This window comes from Olea europaea, unplaced genomic scaffold (assembly GCF_002742605.1).
Source record: "Olea europaea var. sylvestris unplaced genomic scaffold, O_europaea_v1 scaffold2242, whole genome shotgun sequence".
In the NCBI taxonomy this organism is placed as follows: domain Eukaryota; kingdom Viridiplantae; phylum Streptophyta; class Magnoliopsida; order Lamiales; family Oleaceae; genus Olea; species Olea europaea.
The window spans coordinates 28,842-48,005 of NW_019240464.1; the positions used below are offsets into that span (position 1 = coordinate 28,842).

The following is a 19,164-nucleotide window of genomic DNA, read 5'->3' on the forward strand; positions in this document are numbered from 1 at the left end:
GGGGGGGGGGGGGGGGCTTTTTTTTAAGGTAATTTTTTTTTTTTTTGGGTAAAAAATCAGTTTTTTATGTGTAAATTGTTTTTTTGGGCATAGTAGCCCGGTTTGAAATTTTCTAACTCGATCTTGGATTCAATCCTGAATCCGCCCCTAGTGCAATCGACTTCCGCTACTGAGTTTTGGTCTTTATGGCATCATCACCTGTCACTGTCCGATTCCAATCCCTCATGTGACTTGTGAGAGCCTCATTTTTTTAAGTTCATTTTGATGCTTTAATTTGATTGGTTATTTAGTACGTGAATTGTGATGATTATGATTTACGAAAATTTGTAAATTTTGAGATTATGTCAATTTGTGACTGTGAATTAGGGATTTTATTATTTGTGATAAATGTTCAATTGGTGTTGTGATGATTATGATTTACGAAAATTTGTAAATTTTGTGATTATGTGAATTTGTCACTGTGAATTAGGGATTTTATTATTTGTGATAAATGTTCAATTGGTGTTGTGATGATTATGATTTACGAAAATTTGTAAATTTTGTGATTATGTGAATTTGTGACTGTGAATTAGGGATTTTATTATTTGTGATAAATGTTCAATTGGTGTTGGAAATTAGAAATTGGAAACGATGATAGTTTAAAATTAAGTTTAATTTATGTTTATTTTACAGTGGCCTCGATGGAAGAATTGGAAGGAAGATGAAAGAGAACAATTCAAAAGTCAAGGTTATGACAAATTCAATTTCCAAGTATCAAGATTCAAAATACAAAACTCAAACATTAACAAATTAATTAAAAATATTTATTAATTAAATTTAATAAGATCACAAATATACATCTAATGGTCACACACACACACACACATTAATTGGTCACATATTATTTTTAAGTCATAAATAAAAAATTTTGTAGGCCATAAATTATTTCGAGATTATAAATAAAAAATGTGATAAGTCATACTTTATTTCATTAGCTTACAGGTCACAGTTTATATCGATCACAAATTTTCAAATTTGTTGGTCACAAATTATATTTCAATCACAAGTTATCAAATTTTAAAGTCACAATTCAATGCTGGGTCATATATAACCAAAAAATTGGTTCACCGCCACCATCCTCGCCAACATCACACCACCACTACCACCTTCAACAACAACCATCCCAAGAACCAATCGACTAAATTCAACAAAATTTCATATATCCACTTGCACCACAACATCAAAACCACCACCAGTTTTGTCCACTACAGCGGAGAAGACATCTATACACAACGACTCCCGCTAAAGCAAATTAGATCGAAAGGAGAATGAAATCACCCCCAAAAAAATCCCAAATTTCCTTCCCAAATTTTCTCTACTGCCAGCGGTCAAAAATCTCCAAACCCCTCCTGTTTCGCGAGGGTAGTCGCTAACAATTAAAAAGGGATCTAACGATTGTGTAAGGAACAAACCTCTTGAGATAAAGTCCCAAAAAGGGGTATTTTATTGGCGATGACTTTACAATTGGAACTTTAAACAAAATGCCTCTAAGGGGCACAAGCACACGAGTACTGAAAAGAAATATTTTAAGTCTAAACTAAGGAATTGAAATTACATATTCTCTGTTTGAGAGTGTTTGATTCGGGGTCTTTTGCTCTATGTCTTTTCTTCCTTTTATATTCCCTTGATGATCTCTTCGTGATCAACCGCTTAGAAATTGCTTAATTGCTTTATAACTGCCCACTTTTTTCATGGTGGCCAACTTATCGTAGAACTGCCATGTCTAACTGCTGGCACTACTCTTTGTCGTTCAACCTTCTTCAACTGAACATCCTTGAATTGTGGAACGTGATAAGATTACTTAATAACTGTTTCGATAACTACACTTTTGGATAACCATAACATCTTATATTTGCTAAGATCCTGGGCCATTCGAAGGTTTGGGCGAGAACAAGGCCATAACTTTGGGCGACTGTAGGGCACTTCATTCGCTAAGATCTTGGGCGTCTTGCAAGTTTGGACGATGGTGTTACCGCGTTCGTGGGCTTCCACTGCATTCATTCATAACCCTATTCGGGCCTTTTTCCTGAATTGCCCAATTGGGCTTCATTCTTTGGGCTATTCGATTTGGGCTGCACTTTTAGCGTGCCAACAATTACCCCTCAATATGGCAGAATTAATACCAATTATTAATTTTGCCATATTTACTTTGTGTTTCCCAGCAACATTTGAAATTCACAAGAATTTCAATCATTATTTTCTTCCATAGCCTGAAAAGGCGCGACGTTGCAAACTCTTATAACCCCCAAATACACGCCATTTCATCGCACTACTAAATCACACCTCATTGTTTCGTGCTTCTCTCTCGCAATATTACTGTTCATCTTCTTGCTTCTCTGCTACGTTTCTCAAGCAAACTTCAACAAACCTTTATTTCGTTCCTAATGACTGCTTCACAATCCCAATTTGGTGACTCTTTCAGTTTCGAAGACTTTCAGAAACTCCTTACTCGGCCATATATAACTCTGAACTTCCTTGCACCAGCCAATGTCGAACTCAACGAGTTTGATCTAGGTCCTTCATTCAACAACGCCGAGGCCGTCGAACAAGTGGCAGTGGGCCAGCTATTCCCTTGTATTCAAGGCCCTCCGTTTCTAAACTCTTTACCGTTAAGGCCGCTTTGCGAAAGAGGTATTCGCACAATCTAATGTTGTTTTTTGTAGATGGCATGCTCGCCTTGTGGACCATGGTCCTACCAAGGCAATTTTTGATAGTGCTAAGATTTCTGATTTGTTAGAAATCTCTCTTTAACCTCCTACTTTTGATCCAGTGCTTTTCTCTATTGCTTTAAGTTTTTGGTCTTTTGAGTATAATACTTTTGTTTTCCCTCTTGGTCCCATGTCCATTACTTTAAGGGATGTTGGGGCTTTAGTAAATCTACCACCTTTGGGCGATACCATTTTCCCTGGTATTTTAATTTCTGGTGTCACCTCAAAATTTGACAGAAAACTCACCAAGTCCTATTGAAGCCTGCAAAGCTGTTATAATCACTCGAGCGCTGAACCTTCCCATGCTGAGCGTGTGGCCTTTCTTCAGATTTGGCTTTGTAAATATGTTCCGTGTGTGCCCAGCATGAAGCCTTCTATGAGCTATTTACCAATAGCGCACGAATTGGCACGTGATAGGCCTCTGAATTTGTGTTCTTTCTTTTTGGCTGCCCTCTATGGAGGCATGGCTTCTCTCCAATTCCAATTGAAGAATGATGCATCTCCCACTGGCAGTGGACCTCTTTGGTTCACTCAAATGTGGTTGAGAGCCTATTTTCCATCACTTTGTGCTTTATCCTTTTCCCGTCATTCTGCTAGCTGCTATGGGCTAGCTATTGACCCACTGAGTCCTGTAAATATGTCTAGAAGGGATATTTTTTCATTCTTTTATACTTTGAATTCAATTCCTTCTTTCTTTCATTTTCCTCTCTTTTTAACTCCAGATTATGTGCAACCCCCATCCACTCTGGACAGCGCGAGCACCTCTCTGCTCATTTAGGTTCAGTTTTTGACCGGGAGGGAGTTGTTCCATGATACTTCGACTAGAACCAATGCCAAAGCTGGGGTTGAAATATATGCTCCCCAATTTTTTGCTCGTCAACTTGATTTTGGCCAAACTTGGCCTGTTCCCCCTTGTTATTCAAGAAATTTGATAGATGGCTTCCACACCATTAATAAGGCAGTGGCAGAATCTATAGATGCTCGCAATATTCTTTTGACGAGTAACTTTTCATTAGCCCCCTTCAATCCTAGCCATGTCATCTATCCCCTTTTTGAACAACTCTGGCTATCAGTGCAACGCGAATTGTTTGCAACTGATGCCAATCGCGCTTTCCATTCACTGAATCAGCCAGACATTTCTTCCACTTCTCCTATTTTGGTCATCCCTATGTCCATTAGGAGTCCTTCTTCTTCTGCTCGTGCTAAACAGTCTGTTCGTCCATCTACTTCTCTTCCTACCAAGCCCACTGCAGCTAAGAGTGCCCCAAGTCGCAAACGGTCAGCCTCAGCATCTCCCATTTTAGATGATGATAATGATGATGATGATGACACTCCTCTCATTGTCAGGAGAAAGGTAATTAAATTAGTTTACTCACAAGCATACCTTTCTATACTTTAAACTTTTCTATGTGTTGATGGTTTATTCGAATTTCTCAGAAAAGCTCAGTCTCTCCTTTGAAGGCTTTGGTGTTGGTAGCTCCTACTCCATTACCCTCTGCTGAGATTGCTTCATCCAACCCAGCTGATGAAGGGACTATGCTTAAAGAGAAACCTTCAGTCTCGGAATCCTCATCACAACCAATGGATGAGCCACTTTCTTCCCAGGGCGTCAACCTCCCAAACGTCGAACCAAAAGGTAATATATTTTTTAATGTTTTACCTTTACTTGTGCTATTAGTTTTTGATTTGTTGCTTTTTGAGTTCTGCACATGCTCCCATGGGTTTGCCCGTTGTGGCAAAGCCTTCTCGCTCAGATAAGGGGAAGTCCTCACAAGTGGTGGAGCCACAGGTGGTAGACTTGGCTGGGGACATGCCACCTCCCAAGATTGCTGATGAAGTAATCCTTGCTTCACTTTTACTTCCACTTTGTTTATTATAGTGAAAACCTTCAATGTTAGCAATTTTCTTTGCAGGATGCTAATAGGATTGTGCGTTCCATCCAAGACTTGTTCACTTTCTGGGGGCAAGTCAAGAAGTCTCGCCCTGCTTCAACCAGTTGTCCTTCTGCTTCTTCAGAGAAAGATATGAAGCTCCTCAAGCAGTCGATATTTGAGTATGTGTCCTTTATGGATATGGACATCGATCAGGCTAGCGCTGCCATACATAAGGATAAGCTTGAGCATTTGAGTGCGAAGTTGACGCAAGCACTGACACTTCCGTCGCTCAATCTTTCTGCTGATTTTAAAGCGACGTTGAAAGTTGTTCATTCCGAGATTCTCTCCTTACTGGCCAAAAATGTTGAACTGAAGGCCAAAAGTACTCAATATCTTCGCTTTGTATCTGAAAGAGAGTCTTTGCTTCTAGAGATCAACAAAGCTGAGGACGAATTGAAAGAAATCTCTTCCGAAGTTGTGATTGAAGACTCTTTGATGACTAGTTTGGCTGCACAGATGAAGGAACTTCAAGCAAGGATGGACGACTGTAAGGCGAGAATGGCTGTTAAAAAACGTAATGCCTCCCAAGGAATTGAGCTAACTAAGTCTTTGGTTGGGCAGTACAAGAAGCTGGAGGTTGATGATGATCTTGTGGCTGAATTGAATGTCACTTCTTCTCAACAGAGCGAGGATTGGGGGAGACTTAGGGAAAGAATTCGTTCAGTCTGGGGCAAATTATAATTAAGATATTTAATGCCTTAACTTTTCTTTTTGTAACTTCGTATTAACTTTCCCTTTGTAACCTCGTACTGATGTCTATTGGTAATTCTGAACATACCAGCAGCCATTATCATTAATGAACGATTAATTTGTCTTCTTGTGTATTTACTGACGTTGTCTTTAATCGTCAACCCCTCAAGCATTTAACTGCTTTATGCTAAGATTCACGCACATTTTCTCTTGGTGTTTCTGTCTCTTTTCCTAAGACTTCGGGCCATTTGATTCTAGTTACTAGGCACGAATGTGGCTTTTCATATTCTGTCTCTTCACCTTCACGCCTCTATAAATGTACTTATATTCCACACTTGTCACTTTCATTTCCATTCTCTTCTTCAAAATCAATTTGCTGCCATTGTTTGGTATTTTGACAATTGATCCAAAACCTTCGTTTTCCATGGAAATGGATCATTTGATCCGCCTATTTTACCATCCTTCTTGATGTCACTTTTGGTATGGGAGATATAGGAAATATTCTTTGGGCAGCAGCAAATTTTTTTCCATCATCTCCATGTTCTTTACAAGGAGTTCGATGATGGAAGACAATTTTTGAGGACGCCTGCAAGCCACGTTGCTTGCTGAGAGTGCTTCTCAACCTCTTTGCCCATTATTGCAGCGATGCATTTAGGAAGGTGATGTGAGGGTGCTTCTTCTTCCTTTTTGCTTGTTGAGAGTGCTTCTCGACCTCTCTGCTTGCCTTTGCAGTAGTGCGATCAGGATGGCAACAAGGTCAGTTCACCCTCTTACTCGGCGATCGACTGGGAGATTAGTTTGCTCTTAATTGTAGTTTGTAGAGCATTTAGTATTTTGTATTTTGTATTTTGCAACTTTGTAATGAACGTTTGATAATAAAGGAATTTATTTGAACGTATTTCGTTCTAGCCCCTTTTTAATCTACGATCGTTCAACGCGATTTGATTACGCTTTTATTTGTTCACTTTCCCATAAGGAAGGAATATATTTTTTTAAATATTTGCTATTAATGAACCCCATGTGCTTGGTGCCGTCTAAATCTTCCAAGTGATAGGCTCCATTAGGCAACACATTATTTACTTTATATGGTCCTTCCCAATTGGGCGACCACTTGCCATACTTTGGATCTTTGTTATCCAAAGGGAGTATTGTTTTTCAAACCAATTCGCCCAGGCTGAACGATTTGGTTATAACTTTTTTATTATAAAATTTAGCCATTCTTCGTTTTTGAACTTGCAATATATCTAGGACGTCCAACTTTAATTCTTCCAACTCCAATAAGTTTTGAACTAGTGATTCGGTATACTCATCACCACTTAACTTATGTTGCAAACACACTTTGATCGATTGCACGTTGATTTTCATAGGCAAAACAGCCTCCTATTCATAAGTAAGTTGGAAATGAGTAATTTTTGTACTTGATTGAGGCGACGTCCTATAAGCCCATAAGGCCTTATTTAGACATTCGTGTCAATTTTTGGTATTTTCATCTATCATTTTCCTTATGATATTTTTTGAATCTTATTAGAAAATTCTGCTTGTCCGTTGGATTGAGCGTAATATGGTGTGAAATTCACTAATTTAACTCCAAACTCGCCCAAGAATTTATTCACTTGATCCCCATTTAAAGATGTTCCGTGATCTACCATCAAAGTTTGTGGAATTCCAAATCTATAAATGATATGATCACGGATAAATTCTATGACATTCTTTTGGGTGATCTCCTTTAAAGGTATCGCTTCTACCCACTTAGTGAAATAATTAGTTGCAACTATAACAAAGGTATGTTGCTTGGATGATGGGGGATAAATCTTCCCTATCAGGTCTATCGCCCAACCCTTAAATGGCTAAGGTTTGATAATAGGTGCCATCTTTCGTGCTGGCACCCTTTGTATTGGATCATGCTTTTGGCATGCTAGACAGCTCTTTGCATACTGAACGCATGATTTTCTCATCTTTGGCCAAAAATATTTATTCCTAATAATTAACCATCTCATCCTTTGGCCAACTTGATGAACTCCACATATCCCTTCGTGCACTTCAGCCATGATCGTCTTGGCTTCTTGCAAACTTACACATTTTAGCAATATACCATCAGAGCGTTTCTTAAACAACTCTTCATCTATCAGTGTATAGTTTAGCAAACGCAACTTCATTTTTCTACTATCTCCTTCATTAGGTTCTTTAAGGAACTTTTTAATCTCTGCCCTCCAATCTATTGCATCTCCATTTTGAATGCAATGAATTTCAATCGTTCTCGCCATTCTTTGGGTCACGGGCAATATTGTTCCATACTCACAAGTAGACTTCCAATTTAAAACCTTTGAATACCCTAAGGCTATTTGGGCCAATTCGTTCGCTACATCATTATATATCCTATTAACACATTGAAGCTCTATTTGGTCGAATTCTTCCAACAATTCTTGGGCGATTTCATACTGACTTATAATGGAATCACTTTGGCATTTAAAATCACCAATCAATTAGTGAATTACCAATTGAGAGTCGCCTCTAATGATCACATTCTTTACCCCCATATCTATCATTAATTCTAGGCCCACGATTAAGGTTTCGTATTCAGCCTGATTGTTGTTGCACATCATGTTCAAAATGAATGCGAACTTGTAACAAATCCCTAAATGATTTATCAATGCTACTCCTACTCCTGCACCTTTAGAGGTTTTCGATCCATCGAAATATAAAACCCAAAGTTTTAATTCGAATGAATTAATCTCTAACTCAATCTCTTCAGGCATATCAATGCATGGATAATCGGCCAGAAAATTAGCCAAAGCATGATTTTTGACTGCCTTTTGGGGTATGTATTGTACTCCGAATTCTAATAAAGCTAATGTCCAAAGGCCTACCCTTTGGTGCAAAATAGGGCGAGAGAACATATAATTAACCAAATTTATTTTAGAAATTAAATAAACGATTACAGGACGTAAATAAGCCCTTAATTTTGTACATGTGAAATACAATGCAAGACATAATTTTTTAATGGTAGAATAATTACATTTACATTTTGTTAACCGTCTACTCAAGTAGTAAATCGCCATTTCTTCACCAAATTGGTCTTCCTGCGCGACCATTCTAGCTATTGATTCTTCTTCAGCCGATACATACACTTTTATTAGCCGTTCTTGGATTGGTGACACCAATACTGGTGGATTTGATAAATATGTCTTTAGGCTTTCAAAAGCCTTTTGATGCTCTTCTTTCCAGACGAATTTGTCCTGATTTTTCAACTTTAAAAGCGGTGAAAAAGTTTTAGTTCGCCCTGCATAGTTGGAAATAAAGCGTCTTAAAAAGTTTACTTGGCCTAGAAACCTTTGCAATTCTTTTTTGTTGTTAGGTGGTTTGACCTCTAAAATGACCTTTACTTTATTTATATCAAGTTCAATCCCCCTTTTGTATATTAAGAAACCAAGAAATTTCCCTGCATTAACACCAAATGCACATTTCAAGGGATTCAATTTTCGTTTATATTGCTTCATTCGTTCAAATGAACATCTTAATTGTTCAAAATGGTCCTCTTCTTCAAGGGATTTGACCACTATATCATTTACATACACTTCAACAAACTTGTCTATCATATCATGAAAAATCAAATTCATTGCCCTTTGATAAGTTGCTCCTGCATTTTTCAGTTCGAAAGGCATAACTACCCATTCAAAACATCCTAGAGACCCAGGGCATCTAAAGACAGTTTTGTGTATATCTTCCTCAACTATATAAATTTGATTGTATCCTGAATACCCATCTATGAAGGAATACATTACATGTCCGGCAGTCGAGTCTACTAAAGAATCTACTGTGGACATTGGATATTCATTTTTAGGTGTGGCTATGTTTAGATTCCTAAAGTCTATGCACACCCTTAGTTTACCATTCTTTTTTAATACCGGCACGATATTGGACAACCATTCAACATATCTGGCCATTCTAATAAAGCCTGCTTTTAATAATCGCTCTATCTCTTCCTTAATTTCAGGGAGTACATTAGGAGCGAAACGCCTAGGAGGTTGTCTATGAGGTTTAAAATTAGGCTTTGTTGGTAATCTATGTTCCACCAAATCTCTATCTAAACTAGGTATATGTTCATATTCCCAAGCAAAACAATCTTTGTACTCCTTTAATAAAGTGATTAATTTATCACTAACCCCTTGATCGAGCATTTGGCTGATGAACGTTGGGCGATCTTCTCCTTCATTGCCAATATTCACTTTAATCAGGAGGTCTTGTGTTGAGCGTATCCAGGCTTGGTGATCCTTATCACTTCGTCGTCTAGTTCCCTTGTAGGCACTTCTTCTTCTAAACAATCCACTTCATTGACTTCTCGGCCAATACTTTGTTCCAACTCGAACACTGCCAGTTTGTCTCTCAATGCTTTCAAGGCTGCTACTTCTTTCGTCTTGTCCTTGCATTTTTTATTCAAAGCCATTAATTTGGCTTTGAAGGCTCGAATATCGGCCATTTGTCTTTGTTGCTTACAACTCATTTAAAACTCCTTGGTTATTCTTTTGCCAATTACTAGCTCCTCTAGGGCCACTATATTTGGCCTCATCTGACTGAACATTTCAGTGAGTGCATCTACCGAAAATGGCTCTTCACTCTGCGCGACAATCTGAGTTTCTTCTCCATCTTGGACTACTCTGACAGGTCCATAATTTCCTTCGTACATGAACCTTTCCACTGAGTTTGCTTCTGCGACAAAAGGCCTATGATCGGCCTGCACCACCTCTACTTCGCTCTTGTCATTCCAAAAAACTAGGCACTGATGGAGCGATGAAGGTATACAGCAACTTTCGTGTATCCAATCTCTTCCTAATAACACATTGTAACTAGTGGGACCATCTATTACAAAGAAGACTATGGTCCTAGTAGTTGTTTCTATAGTTATGTCCAATGGCATAACCCCTTTAGCTGAAGTTGCTCCTCCATTGAAACTAGTCAGGATGACTTCCGTTAGGATCATATCACCTTCTGTCTTTGCGAATTTCCTCATCATCCGAGATGGAATGGTGTTTATAGCTGCTCCATTATCGACAAGCACTTTTGCCACAGGTATGCCGTTAACTAGAGCTTTAACGTACAATGGTCTCAAGTGTTTGGTCAATTTCATGGCTGGTCGCTTAAAAATAACTTTTTCGACAGCATCTATTTCCACTTCCTGCTTGTCCTCTGTCGAGTTACCCTTTTGTGATAAGTCAATGTGCAGCATATCGCACTGAGCCTTTGTCTCCTGAATTTCCTTTTTACTGTTTTCTAATACTTCTTCTTCAGTTACCCAACCTGTAGGAGGAGGCATTATTCTTGGAGGTGATCCATAGTTTTCAGAGCGAGGCACTCTCTTCTTCCTTTCGGGCGTCTACAACACGTAAAAATCGAAAGACCGCACAGATGGTTCTCCCAATAAGTCTACTTCACGAACTCCCTCTCGATGTAATTGCTTCAACAGAGTATTGTACGATACTCATTTTCTTCTTCTTTCTACTTCCAGATCGATTTCCTCTTCGATGTCTGTCATACCATCATCTTCTTCGCCATTGTAGGCCTCTCTAGAAGTTTGGCCTTCTTCATATTCCAAATGCATGCTTCCTCTTCGTTATCCTCCTTTTCTTCTTCTCCTTTCTCTTTATTCTTGAACTCATTGGGTAATAAATAGTTATTAGCCACGACAGGATGTAACGTACCAAACTGAATAGTAATGGGCTGATCTGGATCTTCTCCACTCCTTCTGTCTCGTTCAAACTTCGACCTCCTAGAAGAAGTCTCTGGCAATTCTTCCATAGGTTCGCCTGTACCAGTCTCTTCACTGTCTTTGAGAACATTTTGATTGGCTGCCTCGAGTAGCCTAGATGCCTTAGGACGTAGCATTCCCTGTTGTTGCCTCATCATTCGCCCATAATTTCGTTGAAAATGCCTCTGTTGGGTCCTCGTTATCTCGTTGAAATGTATCACCCTTCCAACCTTATACTGGAACGAATGCCATACATTTGGTTGGCGAGGTTGCGGTCTGAATTTTCTCCCCTTATTTACTGGCCTGAATCGCCTCTCAAAAGGCGGTCCTTTATAGAACGATGTACCTTGGCCTCTACCAGGTTGAGCGTTTGGGAAAAAACTAGGGTGATGGTGATACTGTCATATCCCTGGTTTCTCTGCATTTGTACTTACTTCTTCTTTTCATCTTGCACATAGGACGTCTTCGTCCTCTTTAGGCTCCTTCCCTTTGATACGTTCAAAGATGCTGGGATGTGGTCCAGCTTCTTCTTCTCCATCATCTATAACCAATTTGAATTTTGGCAACTTGTTTTTTAAACCAGACGTCACCATGTTTACTCCAAGTGGTTGTGGAAAAGGATTTCATCCACTGCCATCTTTCTCTTATCCTCGAACGTAATTCGTCCTTTTTCAATGGTATCGTGTAACACATGGCGAAAAACCAACAGTTGTTAGTCAAATGTGACCATGCATTATGCCACTTACAATATTTTTTACTCTTAATTTGTTCAGGGCTTGGCAATTTATACTTATCGCTCAACTTTATCTGCTTATCCTTATATAATTTATCAAATATAAGGTCAGCTTTAGTTACATCGAACGAGAACGTTCTAGCCTTTATGTTTTCATCTTTTATAGGCTCATCCTTGCCCGACGGCCTAGACTTAGCCATTATAGGATAAGTATACGTGTCTCCTTTAACTAATTCGGCCAAACACATTTCGGTTTGATCGTAATACTCGTCATTAATGGTATAAACATCAAAATTTGGGTCTCTATAATAAGTCCCCTTGCTAGAATTTTTCATTTGTTCTTCTTCTCTTATTAATCGTTCATACCTAATCACGTTCGCGCTCAATTGGAAAAGATCAGGAAATTCCTTGTCTTAGAACTTCTTCTTCAAATCAAAACTTAGACAATCTTGAGCGATTTTCACAAACTCCTTTTCGGGCAAAGGTACAAAATATTTACTTCTTGCTGTCTTGAACCTTTGAAGGAAACCTTCTGCCCATTTGTTTGGCATTTGATGTAGATTCGCCAAATCGGCCAAAATAATTTCAGACTCAGTTTTATAAAATTGAGCGTGAAACAATTACTCCAATTGTTGCCATGTTTGAACAGAGTTTGCTGACAAATTGATGAACCAGGAGAAGGATACTTTTGTTAATGAACTAGGGAACAGCCTCATTTTATGGTAATCAGTTACGTCACCACTTTGCAGTGTGAATCGCCCTATATGTTCTAGAGTAGACACCTTTCCTAAACTGGTACACAGTGAGAGTTCTGGCACTTTATACCCTCTAGGCCATGGATATGCTTGGTCTACCCAATTAGGATATGGCTTTGTGTAAGTCGGTCTAATGACAGGACGTACTCCAAAAGTCATCTGGTCCTGTACGATTTTCATAATCTGATTCCTCAACATGACGTTGGGGTCATATGGGATTCCTACAGGTTGGTTGACCAGTTGATTTGCTTGAGGCCTGATGTTTGGTCCTTGATTGGCAACAAAGTTACCATGATTTGGGTCATTGTTACATTAGCCTGAACATTTATTCCATCATTAACACGTGGGGTATTCTGCCCATTATTTAGGACATTATCTCTTACATTTATGTTATCCCCCAAGTTAGATGTACCAATGCCACTATTCTGATTTGGTATTACACCACCCCCCAGGTTTAAAGTAAAGGGATCAAAAGGTGGTTCTACCCCTTGATTTAAACTTAGGACCGGGGGATTATGTCCCACAATTGTCCTAGTTTGAAAGTGGTTTGTAAGAGGCACAACTGGCTAACAAATTTGGCCTACTAACTTATTCATAATGTCGTTCAAAGTATTCAGTTGTTTGGCCATGTTGTTATAATGTGCATTCCCATTCTGGGTAAATCTTTCCATATTATGAATACTTCGTAGATTTACGTGTTCAACGACATCTTGTGTGAGTTCTCCGAGTAATGCACGCATGGTTCGAGAACTCAACTCTGTCATTAGTTCGTAACGACTGTGATTGCTCTGATTTTGTCCATCTGTTGGTGGAGAGCTATGCTGCTCCTCATATCGCTCAATCATAGACTGGACTCCTTCCTGACTTGCTGCTTCTTTATCGAATTTCTGAGGCATATTGTTTCACCTTTTATATCTTCAACACCGAACACCAGATGGTCCCACTGGGCGTGTCAAATTATTTCGTGCAGGTAGTCGCTAACAATTAAAAAGGGATCTGACGATTGTGTAAGAACAAACCTCTTGAAACAAAGTCCCAAAAATGGGTGTTTTATTGGCGATGACTTTACAATTGGAACTTTAAACAGAATGCCTCCAAGGGGCGCAAGCATACGAGTACTGAAAAGAAATATTTTAAGTCTAAACTAAGGAATTGAAATTACATATTCTCTGTTTGAGAGTGTTTGATTCGGGGTCTTTTGCTCTATGTATTTTCTTCATTTTATATTCCCTTGATGATCTCTTCGTGATCAACCGCTTAGAAACCGTTTAATTGCTTTATAACTGCCCACTTTCTTCATGGTGGCCAACTTATCGTGGAACTGCCGTTTCTAACTGTTGCCACTACTCTTTGTCGTTCAATCGTCTTCAACTGAACATCCTTGAATCGTGGAACGTGATAAGATTACTTAATAACTGCTTCGATAACTACACTTTTGGATAACCATAACATCTTATGTTTGCTAAGATCTTGGGCGATTCGAAGGTTTGGGCGAGAACATGGCCATAACTCTGGGCGACTGCAAGGCACTTAATTCGCTCAGATCTTGGGCGTCTTGCAAGTTTGGGCGATGGTGTTACCGCGTTTGTGGGCTTCCACTGCATTCATTCATAATCCTATTCGGGTCTTTATCTTGAATTGCCCAGTTGGGCTTCATTCTTTGTACTATTCGATTTGGACTGCACTTTTAGCGTGCCAACACCTCCCCAAAATTTCTACAGCATACTAGGCAACACTCTCGTGAGTTCCCACTAGCCTCAACATTGCCGTTCGACACCACTGTGAATGACAAAGTGTACAGCGGTATCTTAGTGCCAATCGATGTTGTCTTCCGGTGGTGCTGCCTCGTCTTCAGACGAGTGTGCTATAGTCAATGGCACAAAAGCGCCGAAGGAATAGAGGAGATCGCTGAATGCTGGTGTCGCGTTGCAGTCGTCGTCGGCATGACGTCATCTCCGACGTGATGTCATCTTCGGCACGACGTGGTGAAGAGAGAAGGGAGAGGGATGTAGAGAGAGAGAATGGCGAGAAGAAATAATGAGGTTGGCGGGGTGAGGCGGTTGGAGTGGGTGGGTTTACAACTAGATTAATACCCGATATTAATTTGCACAAATAAATTTCATGATTTGTGAATTGTATTTCTTAAAAACCTATGTAATTTTCCCAAGATGAAACCCAGTGACACAAAGGTTTGGCCGTTTTAGATTAGGCCATCATTATTTATTTATTTATTTAAGTTTTGGGCCTTTTTGGGCAATTGGGCCTCTTATTTTTATTTTTTATTTTTAAAAATAAAACCAGCCTAAGTTAATTATGAATTCCATTACCATTTACCCACCGTATATCTCAACCATTCCAATTGAAAAATGAATTACATTTGCAAACCCTTCTCAGCTGGTTCTTTCTAGTTCCCCATGATTGCGATTTGCATTTACATCTGTAAGTCCCGTTACCTTTTTCATTTTATTATTATTTTTTTGGTATGTTAATTTATGAGTTATTTATTATGAATGTGACTGAGAGATAAGAAAGTAGAAGAATAATGTGTAGAACTTAGAACAAAGGTATTAAGGTATCTAGTTTATTATCAAAAAATAGGATTGTGGTCTGCTTGCAAGAGAAGAAAGTGGAAGAATAAGAATTTAGGAGAAAGAATAAAGAGATGACGCAGTTGAAAAAGGGGAAAGAGATTAGAATGCAAATATTAGAACAAATTTTAACAAACGACCTTGCAATTATGATCATCAATGGTCAACTGTCAACTTTCGCCTTAACTGATCTTTGATCCTAGATTCGCCATAGAATGTATATTTGAAAAAGAAGAAAAATCTTTGATTTACGAGTAATATTATTTTATGCAAAATTGTGTGTTTGAAAATAAAAGAGGGAAAAATTATAATGTAAAATAATGGAGCCAAATGGGAGCTAAATTTTGAAGCCAATACATTTGAAGTCAACTGCTTGAATATATTTTACATTGCTATATATCTTGAGCCACTTGTCATGTTAGCTTAGCTCTATACCTTCCTCTTCCAACTAGATTTAGTTAAATTGCACAATCTTGCGAACATGAATCTCTTTAAGGATAACCAAAAAATGTTCTAATCACTTAAGTCGTCCTTCCCTCAAAGCTGTTGAGTGTTAGCATTTTCCAATTGTGGACCTTAGAGTGGAGGCATTAATTTGCCTACTATATACTCTCCGGGTACATCCTTGCCGTGCCTCCATGTTTTTGGAGTAGCAGCAACGATCAAATCGAGTCCCTCTGCGATCAAATCTACCATCGTGATACAAGGTTTAAAACTCCAAACAATTTGTCTTAGGTGTACGATAGCATGTTCAGTTGTGATTAAAGTTAAGTCTAACTTACTGTTAAGTTACTGATTTTACCGAACATAGAAGCGCGGCAAAACGTATATCAGGAAGGTCGTTGACCTTAACTCAATCCATTTGTATACTTCCAGCTATTCGGATAAACAATTTAGGGTTATTCTTGATGTACATCGGGGTGTCCACCGCCTCACATGGAGGGGGGCCCACTCTGAAGGAGGTGAATACATTTATGTACAATTGGAATAACCCCAAATTTGCAACACCAGAAAGATCAAAAGTCACACCATATGATATAAGGTGCAGGGAATTATATAAGCACAAAATACTTCTATACTTGTCTATAAAAATTTAATTTCTGCAAACAGAAGTAAAATTTTATTAATGCATAACGAAGTAACTAAAAAGATCGCAAACTTTCAACTGTACAACAGAAACAATCCTAAAAAATTCATACGTAAAATTCATAGGTAACTAAAAAGAATGTGAATTTTCAACTGTTCTATGGAAACAATCCTGAAAAATTCGTACGTAACTAAAATACTTGGAACTGTCAACAATACTATGGAAACAATCCTGAAGAAACAGGAAAATTCCAGATGTCACCAAGAGAACTTTTATCCAGCTTTAAAGAAAAATCGAAATATACTACTCAAAACCCAATGCGTTCTCTCTTCGGACCTTCTCTTCTTCTTCACGAGTGAAGTCATTTGTTATGTCGAATATCTCACGAACCTCCTCTGGTGATTTCCCCGCAATCATCTTTGCAACAGATTTGCAAGAAAGATCCATAAGACTTTTGATATTCAGATAGTCAGCAGCCTGAAAAATCATATGGGGAGAAGGATTAGTCAATGCCATGAGAAGCGTAGTCGTCAACTATGCAAGAGAAATACAATGTAACGAACTGATTAAACAGAGTATAACAGTACTTGGAGGGAGTCGATCACATTCTAGATTTTTGGCTTATATGAGAACCCGAACAATATAATCCAACTCCTTTATCTGCTTGAATACATTATTGACCATAATCTTGAGAAAAAAAGAAAAAAAACGACGACGACAAGAACAACAACAAGAGCAATTCTTGACATGTTCGAACCAATTTCAGCCTACTAAAAACCCTAAAACACTTTCCATAACCGAATCAAATATAATCTTGAGGGAAAAAGAAAAAAAAAAAAAAAAAAAAAAAAAAAAAAAAAAAAGACAAGAAGAAAAAGGAGCAATTCTTGACATATTCAAACCAATTTCAGCCTAATAAAAACCCTAACACACAATACATAACCGAATCAACCATAATCTTGAAAAAAATAAATAAATAAAAATGAATCAACGGGGTAAATTCAAAGCGTATACCATAATAAGGTCGAAGAGGGTGGCCTGATCGACTTTGACGAATTCAGAAACGAACGTCTTCATGTCGTCCGTGATGGCCTTGATCTTGGCTTTGTCACGGCCGGCGGCAGTGAATGCGGCGTAGCCTACAGCATACTTCTTACAGTACTCAATGACCATGGCGAGGATCTTGCTGGTCACGTTGGGAACAGGGATTTCGTTATCGACGCAGTCGTCCTCGATCATTTGTTTGAGAATCTGAGACAGCAGGGCCACTCTCTTTTCCACCTCGAAAACCTCACCGTCAGAACTCTTCAGGGTTATCACCTTGCTATCTTTCGACATCGTTTCACTTTACGCAATTGATTTTGCGATTGTGAAGAATTATTAGACACGGAATGGACGAGAGAGAGAGAGAGAGAGATTACGAGAGATTTGAATGGTTTGGCGCACTATTTATAGAGCGATTCAATTACTTGAGATAACATACATGTTTGGCTCCCTAACCTTTCAAAATAGTGCAGATAGCATCCAAATCTTTAAATCGTACATATACTCCAAACATTTCGAAACTTTCGCTCGAAAATCCATTAATTGACAAAAAGTAAGTAATTAACTATAATTTAAATAATTTTAAAAACTACAAAATGGTTTCTAAACAAGAACAATTTGCATTGAAGATTCAAGACCTTTCATAAAATATAGAGGGCGGCCTCAAACCTTTAATTAATGCGCACCACACTTTACATTTTTTAAACATTTAGAAACTCCAATGCCAATTACCCTTGTTTTAATTAATCAATATAAAAAAAAATATTTTGACTTTTTTGAAAATTGACCAAGTTATGGTCACGTGCTTGGTTCTGGTCAATTAATGGATTTTTGGACGGAAACCTCCCGAGATCTTTATTTCACACAATTTTGAAATGTGTGGATGTTATCTACTATGATTTAAAGGTTTTAGGTGCTATTTCCATTGACAGTTTGTTTGCTAATCAAAAAGTGATGTGAACATCAAATTGATTATTTGGTAGCATGATTAAAAGAGTATTTTTTATTTATGAATTGTATATACTCCATTATTATGTGGAAACAATTATTTATTTATTATACATCCCTTATTTTTTTATAAAAACATTTATTTCATATTATATAAATTTATACAAAATGAAATGTTTTAATTACATTACTCTTGGCACATTTTTTTTTTATAAATATTAAGATTTAAATTAATTTATTGAAGATGCATTAAAACATGACAAGTTAACATATGAAATATCAGACACACTCATGAAATACCAAAATTTATTGTGTCACCTTAGATGTCATTCATTTCTAAAATATATTTTAACACATAAAATATGAAAATGAAAATAAACAATTAAGATAATAACCTGAAATAATTAAAAACCCGAATCATGAAAGGTATTAAAAATTAATTTGTAGTGTTTAATACTTTTATATCAATGTACTTAAGCTTCTTCAAAAAAGCTTTAAAAACGATTTTCTTTCTTTCTTTCTTTCTTTTTTTTGGGGGGTTGAATAAACATTTCTCTTATAACGATCAAACAATTATATTTTTACGAAAAAATTTTGTTGATCTTCAAGTATAGCTTTTCGGCCCTCAATCTTCCAAACACACAATTAGTCAATGCGCTCTTAATACTTGATTTATAGTGGCAAATTATCAAGGAAATTTTGCAACTTGGTTCTAGGTTGGCTATGATCATGTATAAATGGTATCCAACTTATTAATTTGGGCTTAACATCCAATTTCTTATAGAAATCTATAAGGAAATTCAGGAACTAGGGTACTTTTAGGCATAATGAGAGAACTTTTACATTATTTATGTACTAATAGGTTAGATTTCAATAATTCTAAGAGCTACTCTGC

At 37.8% G+C, this 19,164-nt stretch overlaps 1 protein-coding gene across 1 annotated transcript; it reads right to left on the reverse strand.

Moving 5' to 3' along the window:
* Positions 1 to 16,299: 16,299 nt before the first annotated feature.
* On the reverse strand, positions 16,300 to 17,683 carry LOC111381045 (SKP1-like protein 1A). The gene is made up of 2 exons (XM_023004743.1): positions 17,292 to 17,683; positions 16,300 to 16,754 (listed from the first exon to the last, which is right to left on the reverse strand). Exons 1-2 carry the CDS (start codon positions 17,613 to 17,615, stop codon positions 16,581 to 16,583), a joined length of 498 nt encoding a protein of 165 aa, XP_022860511.1. The 5' UTR covers positions 17,616 to 17,683; the 3' UTR covers positions 16,300 to 16,580.
* Between the last annotated feature and the right edge of the window lie 1,481 nt (positions 17,684 to 19,164).